Source organism: Carcharhinus amblyrhynchos, chromosome 34, assembly GCF_965287045.1.
Source record: "Carcharhinus amblyrhynchos chromosome 34, sCarAmb.v2.hapA, whole genome shotgun sequence".
Classification (NCBI taxonomy): Eukaryota; Metazoa; Chordata; class Chondrichthyes; order Carcharhiniformes; family Carcharhinidae; genus Carcharhinus; species Carcharhinus amblyrhynchos.
In genome coordinates this window covers 21,788,731-21,803,956 of record NC_137357.1, presented here as the reverse complement: position 1 = coordinate 21,803,956, position 15,226 = coordinate 21,788,731, and the positions used below count along the sequence as shown (strand labels likewise).

The following is a 15,226-nucleotide window of genomic DNA, read 5'->3' as shown; positions in this document are numbered from 1 at the left end:
TTGGCAAAGCAGCCAGCATAATTAAGGACCCCTCATACCCCGGACATTCTCTCTTCCACCTTCTTCCATTGGGAAAAAGATACAAAAGTCTGAGGTCACGTACCAACCGACTGAAGAACAGTTTCTTCCCTGCTGCTGTCAAAGGTTTGAATGGACTTACCTTGCATTAAGTTGATCTTTCTCTACATTCCAGCTATGACTGTAACTCTACGTTCTGCACTCTCATTTCCTTCTCTATGAACGGTATATTTTGTCTGTATAGCGCGCAGGAAACAATACTTTTCACTGTATGTTAATACGTGTGAAAATAATAAATCAAATCAAATGTGTCTCCCTGGAGTCAGTTCCACACATTCCCTTCCTTAATGTGAGATAGTTAAGTCTAAGTTATATTTTGACCTTCCTGTTATGAGTTGGAAACTGTACCCCTATCTGTCAAATGTTGTTGGAGTTCAGGTGGTTCAGCTCTCTCATATCTGTGAAAGAGGTATTAGAAGCAAAGCGATAAGAGAACTAAGCGGGACAATGTGTGAATGTTTCAGCTGAAAGAGATGAGATAAAACTAAGTAAGGCAAGGTTTCTTTTGTCCACTTCCTGAAATTGTATCTGCATCCATGAAGTGCTTCTCTGAATTTATGATTTGAACAGAAAATATATAAATAATTTGTTCACTGGCAAAAGCATACACATCTTCAAATGACTGCTGCAGTGCTTTAAGTAGCTGCAGCAGTGCCAGCAATTTAGTTTTCCCGACTGTGTAAGATCCCAGCTATCTGCGAGCTTGCATTGAATATGTCAATGAATCACAAGGTCTGACAAGAATGGCTACAGAAAGCACAGATTGGTGCCTTACTCTAATGCACAATGGTCCTATCAATCAAACCCTGGAACTGAAAACTCCATACGAATGTCTTACATCTAGTATCCAGTAAAAATAGTAAAATCCTAAATGTGTTTAGAAAGAACTAATTTATGATTTTGCGATACCGGGTACATGAAAGAAAATTACCTTGGAGTGAGAAAAGGGCTAGAAATTCAGCAGAAAAGGTGAAGCAACAGAGAAGACAGAGCTACAACAGAAGGTCAGAATGAAGATTAATGTAGTGAAATGGAAGAAAATGCTTGAATGATTTATAGACCAATAATGTATCATTGATCGGGTGGCACCAGAATCGGAATTATAAGAGCTATTTATTTAGTACATGATGTGTTAGGACTCTGTGCAGTTCATGAATTCAATTATTTTTTAACAAACACTTGAGTTTTTACTGAGTAATGACCTCCTGATATTGGGTGAGTGACAGGGTGGACTGTGAGGTAGGGTGGGAAGCTGAGGAGGCGGGAGATATTTTGCTGAGACGTCCATTGGGTCAGCTCTTGCTAATTTTGCAACTAATTCAACAGTAGCAATGGTAAAACCTTGTGAATATGCAGCTGTATAGGGCATTGGTGAGGCCGCAGCTGGAGTACTGTGTGCAGTTTTGGGCGCCGCACCTGCGCAAGGATATTTTGGCCTTGGAGGGAGTGCAGAGGAGGTTTACTAGGCTGATACCGGAGTTGAGGGGGTTGAGCTATGAGGAGAGGCTGAATAAACTAGGCTTGTACTCGTTAGAGTTTAGAAGAATGAGGGGAGATCTCATTGAGACGTATAAGATGATGAATGGGATGGATAGGATAGAGGTGGAAAGACTGTTCCCGCTCAAAAAAGACAGTAGGACTAGGGGGCACAGCCTCAAGATAAAGGGGGGGCAGTTCAGAACGGAGTTGAGGAGGAACTTCTTCACTCAAAGGGTGGTGAATCTCTGGAATTCTCTGCCCGTTGAAGTGGTGGAGGCTGCCTCGCTAAATATTTTTAAGAAGCGGGTTGATGGGTTTTTGATAAGAGAGGGGATTAAGGGTTATGGGGAGAGGGCGGGAAAGTGGAACTGAGCCACGACAGATCAGCCATGATCTTATTGAATGGCGGGGCAGGCTCGAAGGGCCAGATGGCCTACTCCTGCTCCTATTTCTTATGTTCTTATGTTCTTATGTTCTTAATATGCCACACACTTGCCTGCTTTCTGTGCCAACAGTGGTGTGTGTCTGAAAGGAAGATTATCAAGGGAAATAACAAACAAACTTCAAATGAGAAGAAGCCAGTTTAAAATCTTAGTCTTGCCATTAATCTTTCCTGATAAAGATCTCGGAAGGATTTTTATGGCTCCCCTGATGATGGGATTTTGCAGTCCCACTAATGTCGATGGACTTTTGAATGACTCTTCACATTTTTCGACCCCACCCCACTACAACATGGCTGCAAACTTCTGCCCCAGCAGGAGAGCTCTGCTCCTAACCTAGTTTTAAAGCTGGCTAGTAGGCAGTGTATTCATTCACGATCAAAGACAAAACTGTGCTCAGTTTGATATTCTCAAGCATAGAAGCAGTGACCACAGATTGATACAAACAAAAGAAGACCATTTGGCTCATCATGCCTGTACTGAGTCTTTGACAAAACTATCCATAATTTCAACAAGTCATCATTCCCCACATAGACCTGAAATTTCTTCTCCTTCACGTATTTCGCTCACTTTCTTCTGAAAGTTGTGATCAAATCTGTTTCTACAATCCTTTTTGGGCTGTTCATTTCAGATCACAAAAACATGCTGTGTGAAAACATGTTTCATCATGTCACTTCTGGTTCTTTTGCTAGCCATTTGAAATCTGCGTTCTTAGATCATAGACCTCTGTGTTGCCAAACAGTGTCTTGTGTGACAAAAATTAGCCTCTGCATCCTAATCTAAGCAGAGATGGTCTGGATTGTGTGAGTGGGCAGATAAGGGTAAAAACAAGAACAGGCTGACCTAGGATGCCCCCCCCCACATTCATGGTCCAGATTAATGCATGAAGAATAGCAACTTCAGTGAGATTGTAGTGGACAACGAGCTTTTGCAAAATCTGTGTCCTGGTCTTCAAGACCAATAGGGAGGGATTAACAAAATTAATTTCTTGCATCTGGCAAACATAAAGGGATCTGTGGAATACCCATGTTTGGGATGTAACATAATCTGTGAAACGAGTGAATCAGTCTACTTAATCATTTAAACGAGGTTGCTGTAATGTGTTGTGATTGCAGCAGGGAGGGCTGAGCACTTTGGCCAGTGCCAATGATTGTCCCTCTTGTCAGTTTTCCGGGTCACTGAAACTGACCCGACCCATCTGGTATCTATCAGTCATCTCCCGACAGCTTCCTGAAACACCTCCCTCCATTTCCTGTTCCCTTTTCTTCTGCATTGCTTGGCTTTCAAAACTGCAATCCACTGAACTCGGATCCAGGGGGTCGGTTACAATCCCACACAAATCCCCAAAACGCTGGACATAAATCCTTCCAGCTACAAAAACTTCTTGCATCTTGGAAAGGCAGTCAGGATTGGGATTTGAGGATTTTTTTTCCCATGATCTATATTTTCTGCTTGTATTGTAATCTGTTAAAAGATAAGTTGCTGCCAGAAAAGCATATTATGAATAAATGCAAACCTTGTGATGACTTTGGGATCAGCTTGATCGTTTGAGATATTTTTCAATCCATTTGATATTGCTGAGTTGCTTAACTGTGTTGTGAGAACCTTTTTTAAATTTGTGATCCTTAAGATGAGAAGTACCAGTGCTGTGGAATGAAACACATTGTGCGACCAGCATCATAGTTAAACATTCCCAGCTCGGACTGATTTTGGGTGAAAAGACAAAATATAAATCTCACTACACGACCGACAAAAACACAGAGCCAACGTGCAGCAAGATTTTGATACAGAGTACAGTTCCCTCTACAATGACCAAGCAATTATTTCAGTTTAGGCAAATTATGGATCATATAAAGTTCCTTCCAATATAAAAGTAAAATACTGCAAATTCTGGAAATCTGAAATTAAAAACAGAAAGTGCTAGAAAAATTCAGAACTTCGACTGCATTGCTGGAGCCATAACAGTCACATTGGACTCGAAATGTTAACTCTATTAACAGTTAACTCAATTTCTCTCTCCAGAGATACTGCCAAATCTGCTGAGATTTTTCAGCACTTACTGTTTTTACTTTAAAGTTCCCTTGAGACTGTCCTATCAGACAATCCCATGGTCAGGTGCAGCATAGGTGAGATGCAGAATAATGAGAGCCATTATCCCATCCCACCATGCGAATTTTTTTAGTGCAGTGAGCCGGGAGTTTCCAATGGTACCCGATCTATGGGATCCATGCTGGACGTCCTACTCTGACAGTGTCTCCCTGTGCTGGATTTCCAGCGGCTTCAGCTCCATACTGGAAATCGGCAGGGAGCCACATAAATTATTTCAATAAACATTTACATATATTTTAAATACAGTTAGCAGGCCCAAGACTGAAGTTTTCAAGACTGAAGTCTCTGGGCCTGTTAGCATCCATCCCCTGGCCAGAGTGGTTGACTGCAACAGGGATTATTTTCCACTTGTGGGAAGCTAGCGGCTAGACCCTGCTAGAATGAAGGTGGGCAATCGCGGCCTCCCCCGTGGAGGGTGCCCCCTGGACATTGGCACCTTAAGAAGTCTCACAACACCAGGTTGAAGTCCAACAGGTTTATTTGGTAGCAAACGCCACTAGCTTTCGAAGCGTTGCTCCTTCGTCTGGTGAGTTGGATTTCAGTTCACAAACAGGGCATATAAAGACACAAGCTCAATTTACAAAATAATGGTTGGAATGCAAATCTCCACAGGCAATCAAGTCTTAAACATACAGACAATGTGAGTGGAGAGAGAATTAAGCACAGGTTAAAGAGATGTGTATTGTCTCCAGCCAGGACAGTTAGTGAGATTTTGCAACCCCAGGCAAGTCGTGGGGGTTACAGATGGTGTGACATGAACCCAAAATCCTAGTTGAGGCCATCCTCATGTGTGTGGAACTTGGCTATCCATCTCTGCTCAGCAACTCTGCGTTGTTGTGTGTCGTAAAGGCCGCCTTGGAGAACGCTGACCTGAAGATCAGAGGCTGAATGCCCGTGACTGCTGAAGTGTTCCCCAACAGGAAGAGAACACTCCTGCCTAGTGATTGTCCAGCGGTGTTCATTCATCTGTTGTCGTAGCATCTGCATGGTCTCCCCAGTGTACCATGCCTCGGGACATCCTTTCCTGCAGCGTATCAGGTAGACAACATTGGCCGAATTGCAAGTGTATGTACCATGTACCTGGTGGATGGTGTTCTCATGTGAGATGATGCATCTGTGTCGATGATCTGGCATGTCTTGCAGAGATTGCTGTGGCAGGGTTGTGTGGTGTTGTGGTCACTGTTCTCCTGAAGGCTGGGTAGTTTGCTGCGGACAATGATGTGTGTGAGGTTATGTGGTTGTTTGAAGGCAAGAAGTGGGGGTGTAGGGATAGTCTTGTCGAGGTGTTTGTCTTCATCAATGACATGTTGAAGACTCCAGAGAAGATGTCGTAACTTCTGTCCTCTGGGGAAGTACTGCCCAATGAAGGGTACTCTATCCGTCGTGTCCTGTGTTTGTTCTGAGGAGATTGGTGCAGTTCTTCGCTGTGGCGCGTCAGAACTGTTGAACTATGAGTCATGTGCCATAACCTGCTCTTATGAGGGCATCTTTCAATGTGAGGAGGTGTCTGTTACGATCTTCCTCATCTGAGCAGATCCTGTGTATACGGAGGGCTTGTCCATAGGGGATAGCTTCTTTAACGTGTTTAGGGCGGGAGCTGGAGAAGTGGAGCATCGTGAGGTTATCCGTGGGCTTGCAGTACAGTGGGGTGCTGAGGTGACCGTCCTTGATGGAGATGCATATGACCAAGAATGCAATCGATTTTGGATTTTGGGGAGTCTGATGGAGGGATGAAACTTGTTGATGTCATCATATAGTTGTTTCAGTGATTGTTCATAATGAGTCCAAAGGAAGGAAATGTCATTCATATATCTAGTGTATAGTATCAGTTGAAGGTCCTGTGTGGTGAAGAGGTCTTGTTCAAACCTATGCCTGAAGATGTTGGCATATTGTACGGCGGACAGAGTACCCTTTGTTCTGCAGCACTAATCCAGTTATGATAACCTTCAGCTTTATGTTAGCAGAATGAAACAGCAAACACTGATTTTTTTAAAAACACTGCAGATGTTTTTCGAATAGGGCAGAAGTGCTAAATGCCTTGACAGTTCCTTTTTACAGCTCTGATGAGTTTGACAGTTCCAACAAAATTGACAGCTCCCTGAGTTCATGCACATTTCATGCACATCCATATCTACTTTAAACAATCTTAAAGGGTAGCTTACCTATCCCATCTGACATCTTCCAAACATGGTCTGAGACATAAAAAATGCCGTACTTCTTCAAATGGGCATTCAATTTATCCAAGCAACTCTACAACCCTACTAGGAGCACATGGTGAGTTTGCCACACCCAACAAATGAACCTCTGACACGATTGGAAACATCTGTCTCCACGAACCACAGCTGCGCAAGTCAGAATCTGCCCCCATTCCCTCCCTTGCAGAATAGTTAGTGCTGTGTTTGAGAGCAAGACATCTAGATCTGGGCCTCCAACCTTATGTTTTGCTGGGTACTGCAGTAGTTGAAATGCTTCAACTGACCTAACTGCCTTGCACTAGGGAGGAGAGAACCCAATCCTCCTGGTCTCTGGCACTGTGCGTTATGAAGAACTTGGAACGAGACAGCTGCTGTTACCCATGGAACCCCCAATTTAACACAAATCAATCATTCTGTGTAAAAAAAAATTGTGAGGAAGCAAATGCTGGCAGTATTGGGCTCTACTCCCAATTTTAATTGGGAAATTGACATTGGTGTTAAGCCATGCTGTCCAGATTGTGCAAAACCAAAGTAGAATCTGCAGACATTTTCAAAGAACAGCAAATTCAGATCAACATCTGCAGTGGACACCATTGCCCTCCTTTTGTTCACAAATGGAATGAATTTGCCAGAATGATGATATCCCTTTCCGGAGAAAACTTCAACCTGACTTATTCCTATGGTGACACACTTATGGAGGGATGTGGAATTTTAAACAGTACCTGGAATCGACGCATGTCTCGTGGGTTCCCTGCTGTTTTCAAACAATTCTGGTTGCACTTGAGGAAGAATTTTAAGAAGAACCTGAAAACAAAACAGAAATTCCTTTCAGTATAACATTCCAATGTTACATGGCAATAAAATTAATCTGCTCTCACACCTACATCAGGAAAAATTTCCCATGTGCAGATTGTATGAATGAAAATGAGTGAAACTAGCAATCCACAGCAAAAGATAGAGTTAGAAAGAACATGAGAGCACAGTGAGACAAAGAACAAATGGAGCCAGAGAGGAGGAGAGTGGGAGATGTGCAGACAACGTCAGAGTTGCGAAGGGAAAAAGATTAAATAAGTAAAATGAACAACTTGCATGAAAGAGATGTTGAGAAGTGGACAGACAGGGAGATAATTATATTAAGGGACAAAAGCTGAAGGACAGTTAGATGGACAGACAGGGCAAATAAATGCATGGAATTGGAGCCAAAAATGTCAGGAAAATATGCTGAAAAAAAAATGCTTGGTCTCAGGATAGGCTTTGTTCATCCCTTTGATACTTAAATGAAAAAAATACTGACTGATTCCTGTTGAATAAAGAATCCAGTTAAAGAATTTGTTGAAATTGATGCTTCTTTTCTCCTGATGGTTTGCTTATTCCCATCCAACCAGCATGGAAGTGAGCTGTATGAAGCAGAAAGCTTCCACAACTCTGCCCCAACCTTGCACTTCACTGGGCACTGCAGCAGTTGAGATGCTTCAACTGACCTACATGCCTGCACTAGGGAGTAGAGAACCCAAGCCTCCTGGTCTTTCATACTCTGCATGTTGACAGACATCAAGAACTGCCAGACAGCTGCTGTTAACCAAATTAATTTAGCAGGAGTCATTCCTTTTGAGGAGAAAATCATGAGGAAAAAATGATCAACCCTCATTCACTGATTTTAACAGAGTGGACACTGTGTGAAGATATGCTCTCCAATTTGTATTAAATGAAAGTAAAATATGACAACTCGTGTTCCATCAATTATTATTTTATTGAGAACTGAATTAACAGAGGACTAAGTTGCATACATGCTCTTGAGTGCAAAATGACCTGTTGTGAATTTAAATTCGGTCAGAATGAAGACTCCAGTGAAACACAGGTTATGTACCTCGGCTGCTCCTCTTCTGTATCCAATTGGCGTTTATTGGTAGGGGGATTGAATTTAGGAGTTGCAGCGTCATGTTGCAACTGTACACAACTCTGGTGCGGCCGCACTTGGAGTACTGTGTGCAGTTCTGGTCCCCACATTACAGGAAGGACGTGGAGGCTTTGGAGAGGGTGCAGAGGAGGTTTACCAGGATGTTGGCTGGTATGGAGGGGAGGTCATATGAGGAGAGACTGAGGGATTTGGGGTTGTTTTCGCTGGAAAGAAGGAGGCTAAGAGGGGATCTTATTGAAACATATAAGATGATTAGAGGTTTAGATAGGGTGGACAGTGATAGCCTTTTTCCTTGGATGGAGAATGCTAGCACGAGGGGGCATGGCTTTAAATTAAGGGGTGGTAGTTATAGGACGGATGTCAGGGGTAGGTTCTTTACCCAGAGGGTGGTGAGGGATTGGAATGCCCTGCCTGCTGCGGTTGTAAATGCGCCTAGTTTGGGGGCGTTTAAGAGATCTATGGATAGGTTTATGGACGAAAAGGGATTGGTTTAGATTAGTGGGTCAGTGTTTTTTTAAAAAAACTGGTCGGCGCAACATCGTGGGCCGAAGGGCCTGTTCTGCGCTGTAATGTTCTATGTTCTAACTAATAACGTACAACTCGATTTCTGTGATTTACTTTCACTTACCCACTGCCAAACTAAGTTCTTCTTTGCTCGAGTATTTGCACATGTGTGTTTGGTTGTCAAACAAGACCAAACTTCCTTCCTAGGTGCGAGGCTGAATGGAACTGGCAAGATTGGGAGAGGTGAGAAACATGATACAAACCTGAGTTTTCGCCTCTCGCTAATATTTTCTGCCCTGCTGCTTGACTTAAACACTGCAGCAGGATGGAAAGATCTTGCCCAATATATTAATAGAACTGTCATATTTGGGTTGGCTACCTTATTTTTGATCAATGACATTTTGCTTAATCTTTTCACTGCATTGTGCCATCAATTGACCTTGGGAGTTTTTTACTTTCCCCACATAAATCCACTCCCTCATCGTAAGGATAAATTGCTGTTCCCATTCAATCTCCGTGACTGGTTTTTGTTCCCTTGGAGAACTCTTCCAAAGAGCTAGTACAGGTTTTGTAGCAGGTAGGTCGTGCCTTACTAACCTTATTGAGTTCTTTGAGAAAGTGACCAAAGAGGTGGATAGGGGTAAGGCAGTTGACGTGGTATATATGGATTTTAGTAAGGCGTTTGATAAGGTTCACCATGGTGGGCTTCTGCAGAAAATGCAGATGTATGGGATTGGGGGTAATCTAGGTACTTGGATCAGGAATTGGCTGGCAGATAGGAGACAGAGGGTGGTGGTTGATGGTGAATATTCGTCATGGAGTTCGGTTACGAGCGGTGTGCCTCAGGGATCTGTTTTGGGGCCACTGCTGTTTGTAATTTTTATTAATGATCTGGATGAGGGTATAGTTGGGTGGATTAGTAAGTTTGCTGATGACACCAAAGTCGGTGGTGTGGTAGATTGTGAGGAAGGGTGTCATAGTTTGCAGGGTGACTTAGACAGGTTGCAGAGCTGGGCCGCGAGGTGGCGGATGGAGTTTAATGCGGAGAAGTGTGAGGTAATTCATTTCGGTAGGAGTAACAGATGTGTTCAGTATAGGGCTAACGGGAGGACTTTGAATAGTGTGGAGGAGCAGAGGGATCTAGGTGTATGTGTACATAGATCCCTGAAAGTTGGGAATCAAGTAGATAAGGTAGTTAAGAAGGCATACGGTGTCTTGGCGTTTATTGGTAGAGGGATTGAATTTAGGAGTCGCAGCGTCATGTTGCAACTGTACACAACTCTGGTGCGGCCGCACTTGGAGTACTGTGTGCAGTTCTGGTCCCCACATTACAGGAAGGACGTGGAGGCTTTGGAGAGGGTGCAGAGGAGGTTTACCAGGATGTTGCCTGGTATGGAGGGGAGGTCATATGAGGAGAGACTGAGGGATTTGGGGTTGTTTTCGCTGGAAAGAAGGAGGCTAAGAGGGGATCTTATTGAAACATATAAGATGATTAGAGGTTTAGATAGGGTGGATAGTGATAGCCTTTTTCCTCGGATGGAGAATGCTAGCACGAGGGGGCATGGCTTTAAATTAAGGGGTGGTAGTTATAGGACGGATGTCAGGGGTAGGTTCTTTACCCAGAGGGTGGTGGGGGATTGGAATGCCCTGCCTGCTGCGGTTGTAAATGCGCCTAGTTTGGGGGCGTTTAAGAGATCTGTGGATAGGTTTATGGACGAAAAGGGATTGGTTTAGATTAGTGGGTCAGTGTTTTTTTTTAAAAAAACTGGTCGGCGCAACATCGTGGGCCGAAGGGCCTGTTCTGCGCTGTAATGTTCTATGTTCTATGTATGATGGGTTCAATCTGTGCTGTATCATTCTAGGATGCTCTGCATTAGGACCACAGATTCTTTGCACCCTCTCATCTCACTCTGAGAGCAGGGATCAAATCTGGATCGCCTTGCCAGTGTCAATTTGGACTTATGTTGCACCTTTAAGATAATAAAATCACCAAAGTGCTTCACGGGAGCATTAACAAATAAAATCTGACCCGAGCCACAAATTGAGTTATTAATGCAGGCGACCAAAATCTTAGTTCAAGACGTAGGTTTAAGGAGTATCTTAGTATAGAGAAAAGTAGAGAGGCAGAGACATCTAAGGAGGGAATTCCAGAGCTTAGTGCCCAGACAGGTAAAATGATGGAGTGATTAAAATTAAGAAGGTGCATGAAGCTGGAACTAGAACCCTGCAGCAATCTCAGGTGGGTAGGGCTGGAATAGTTTGCACAGTTGGTCATAGAGAGACTTAAAAACAAGAATAAGGATTTAGGATGAAGATTCAATCTTGAGGTGTTATTTTAGCTGCATAGGGCCAGAGTTTTACAAGAATGATTCTAACTGTTCAACTATCATGAAAATGGGAGAATTTTCACTCCCAATCTTATGGATTTAGACTTTGAAAATTAAGTGCTAGACCATTTCTAGCTGCTGCGGGCAATGGGCTGGGCTAAATTGCCAGCCAGCTTATAGGGGGAGCTATTGCGCATGCAGATCTCTGATTCTGCACATGCCCAAAAGGAACAGCAGAGATCTGACAGACAGACAGCTGCCAGGCCCCTGCTGCTGCAGGCAGCATCAACAAATTCCCCCCCACCTGTAATCGTAGGAGGCCTGCGAGCGATTGCGAGCCCCACACCGCCCAGAAATGCAGCCCCCCTCCACCCTACCAGCCTCCCAGACCAATTGCGCCCCACCCTACCCCACTGATCAGAGCTGCAAAGCAGCAGCAGGCCCTCCTCCCTCCCCAATCTGATTGCCTACAGAGTCGCTGTGGGCCCCCCTCCCCAATCCATTTGCCGACAGAGTGGCAGTGGATCCCCGCTTCCGCCACCTCCCCCCAATCCAACCACAGGCAGCGTGTGCTGTGGATCCCCTTCCTCCCTGATTAGGCTGTTCATTCAAATCCTGCCATCCCACAGGGCCTGCCCCGATAGGACCCCTCATTGGCCCCACCCCTATTGACCCCCCATCGGCTCCACCCCCGGCACCACATGGTGGGCAGTGCCGAGGTGCCCGGTGGGTATTACCGAGGCGCCAGGCTGACAGTGCCCAAGGAGCACACTGCCTTGTCCTCAGCCTCCCCAGGGGGCCTAATGGTGAGGTCAACACAACTGTTCCCCATTTGTGGGAAGCAGGTGTTTTCCTTACCAGAGAGAGAACCTCTCCCGGACTCACTCATGCCACATAAATCAGGATTTAGAACATAGAACACTACAGCACAAACAGGCCGTTCGGCCCACAAGTTGCGCCGATCATATCCAAACCAAACCAGGCCTGTTTAAAACTCTCAATCCCATTAAATCCCATGTACTCATCCAGAAGTCTCTTAAAAGACCCCAGCGAGTTCGCGTCTACCACCACCGACGGCAGCCGATTCCCTCTGAGTGAAAAACTTACCCCTGACATCTCCTCTGTACCTGCTCCCCAGCACCTTAAACCTGTGTCCTCTCGTAGCAACCATTTCAGCCCTGGGAAATAGCCTCCGAGAATCCACCCTATCTATACCTCTCAGCATCTTATAAACCTCTATCAGGTTGCCTCTCAATCTTTGTCTTTCCAGGGAGAAGAGACCTAGCTCTCTCAACCTATCTTCATGAGGCATGCCTCCCAATCTAGACAACATCCTTGTAAATCTCCTCTGCACCTTCTCAATATCTTCCACACCCTTCTTGTAGTGAGGCGACCAGAACTGCACACAGTACTCCAAGTGGGGTCTGACAAGGGTCTTATAAAGTTGCAGCATTACCTCCCGACTCCTAAACTCAATCCCTCGATTAATGAAGGCTAGCACACCACACGCCTTCTTGATCACATCCGCTAACTGCGAGGCTGATTTAAGAGTCCTATGGACCCGGACCCCAAGGTCCTTCTGATCCTCAACCCTGCTAAGAGTCCTACTCTTGATATTGTACTCCTTCATCCCATTTGACCTGCCAGAATGGACCACTACACATTTATCCGCGTTGAAGCCCATCTGCCACTTCTCCGCCCAGTCTTGCATCCTATCTATGTCTCACTGCAACTTCTGACATCCCTCCAGACTATCCACAACACCACCAACCCTTGTGTCGTCGGCAAACTTAACCAATCCATCCCTCCACTTCCTCATCCAGATCATTTATGAAAATTACAAACAGCAAGGGCCTCAGAACAGATCCCTGGGGTACTCTACTGGTGAGCGACCTCCATGCAGAAAAAGACCCATCTACAACCACTCTCTACCTTCTTCGGGCAAGCCAGTTCTGGATCCGCAAGGCAACAGCCTATTGGATCCCATGCCCTCTCACTCTCACCTTCTCAAGAAGTCTTGCATGGGAGACCTTGTCAAACACCTTGCTGAAGTCCATGTAAACCACATCCACCGCTCTTCCTTCGTCAATGTGTTCAGTCACATTTTCAAAGAACTCAACTAGGCTCGTAAGGCACGATCTGCCCTTGACAAAGCTGTGCTGACTATTCATAGCGAGGGGGATTGAATATAAAAGTAGGGAGGTCTTGCTGCAGCTGTATAGGGCATTGGTGAGGCCGTAGCTGGAGTACTGTGTGCAGTTTTGGGCGCCGCACCTGCGCAAGGATATTTTGGCCCTGGAGGGAGTGCAGAGGAGGTTTACTAGGCTGATACCAGAGTTGAGGGGATTGAGCTATGAGGAGAGGCTGAATAAACTAGGCTTGTACTCGTTAGAGTTTAGAAGAATGAGGGGATATCTCATTGAGACGTATAAGATGATGAATGGGATGGATAGGATAGAGGTGGAGAGACTCTTCCCGCTCAAAAAAGACAGTAGGACTAGGGGGCACAGCCTCAAGATAAGGGGGAGGCGGTTTAGAACGGAGTTGAGGAGGAACTTCTTCACTCAAAGGGTGGTGAATCTCTGGAATTCTCTGCCCGTTGAAGTGGTGGAGGCTGCCTCGCTAAATATTTTTAAGAAGCGGGTTGATGGATTCTTGATAAGAGAGGGGATTAAGGGTTATGGGGAGAGGGCGGGAAAGTGGAACTGAGCCACGACAGATCAGCCATGATCTTATTGAATGGCGGGGCAGGCTCGAAGGGCTAGATGGCCTACTCCTGCTCCTATTTCTTATGTTCTTATTTCTGATCATACTAAACTTCTCTAAATGTTCATAAATCTTGTCCCTCAGGATTCTCTTCATCAGCTTACCAACCACTGAGGTCAGACTCAACGGTCGGTAATTTCCCAGGCTATCCCTGTTCCCTTTCTTGAAAACAGGAAGCATGTCCGCAATCATCCAATCCTCTGGTACCTCTTCCGTCTCCATCGACAACGCAAAGATCATCGCCAGGGGCTCTGCAATCTCTAATTAATCTCTGCAATCTCTAATCTCTGCAATCTCTTAAATAAATTAAAAGATTTATGCAGCCTCACACTCATTTCCAGCAAGAAGCTGATCTTGCCAGAAATCCGGCTCTCGTAAGAAACCGAGATCCCAAAAATCAAGGATGATCCTAATTTCCTGGCTTTTACATGATTTTATTGGCTCGCTCCACCCATCAAAGGGAGGGCCAAACCAGTTAAATTATGCCCATAATGTTACATTTATTCACATGTTCATTTCTAAAAGGAATCAAGAAATTGATCTGTTTATTCAGCACAGACTGAAGATTGAATCTTCAACCATCCAGATCCATATGCTTCCATTTGGCAAGATTGTCACCCACAGTCTGTAAAAGCCTGAAGACTGTTATCAGTTGGAATCATTTGAAGAAAACAAACAATGTAATAAAGCAAAGTAAGAGACCAGAGTTTGTTTGGAAGAATTGACTCCACCCCACAGTCTGCGTGCTTTATCCTTTCTGTACACAGTACAATTTAGTGCCTCTCAGAATGAAACAACACTTAATCAATAACCAGTCCAAGCATCTCTCGATCCATATCCAGCAGACAGCCCCAAATTATAATCTTAAATTGATCTAACAAGAAAAACATACTCTGTTTTCATGTCCCTGTTACTTCAGACACTTCCATCGTCACTTTCTGATGTGACTGCTGCCTGCACAAGCTGCAATTTTACTTTATTTGCTGTTCACATTGAGATGGAACACTTCCCATTTCAGGCAGTTAATTTCAGTGTCAATATGTGCAAGGACCAGTACAGGTTAGAGATAAGTTAACTCTACAGCACTTCATCAAACTTGCCCCATGGCAGGTACAGCACAGGTTAGACAGAGAATAAAGCCACGTCGATACTGTCCCATTGAATACTTACAGAATACTTCCACAGTAAGTACGGCATGGTTAGATAAAGTAAAGCTCCTTTTACACTGCCCCATTAAGCATTCTGAAGGCAAGACCAACACAGGGTTAGATACAAAATAAAGGTTCTTCCACATTGCTGCAACAACCTCTTCTAGGACAGCTATAATACAGGTTAGATATCAGTTAAGGCTTTGTGTGCACTAACCCATCAAACTCAGCACACAGGGGAATTTCATAGTAGCTTCATTGC

At 44.6% G+C, this 15,226-nt stretch overlaps 1 protein-coding gene across 5 annotated transcripts in view; it reads right to left on the bottom strand.

Moving 5' to 3' along the window:
- LOC145361426 (transcription factor COE2) overlaps positions 1 to 15,226 on the bottom strand; it is a 305,378-nt gene that overhangs the window by 104,638 nt on the left and 185,514 nt on the right. For all 5 annotated transcript variants that reach the window (XM_080217170.1, XM_080217168.1, XM_080217171.1 and 2 more), the window contains one exon: positions 7,024 to 7,105. In XM_080217170.1, the coding sequence (XP_080073296.1) occupies positions 7,024 to 7,105 (82 nt within the window). The remainder of the gene's footprint in view (positions 1 to 7,023; positions 7,106 to 15,226) is intronic.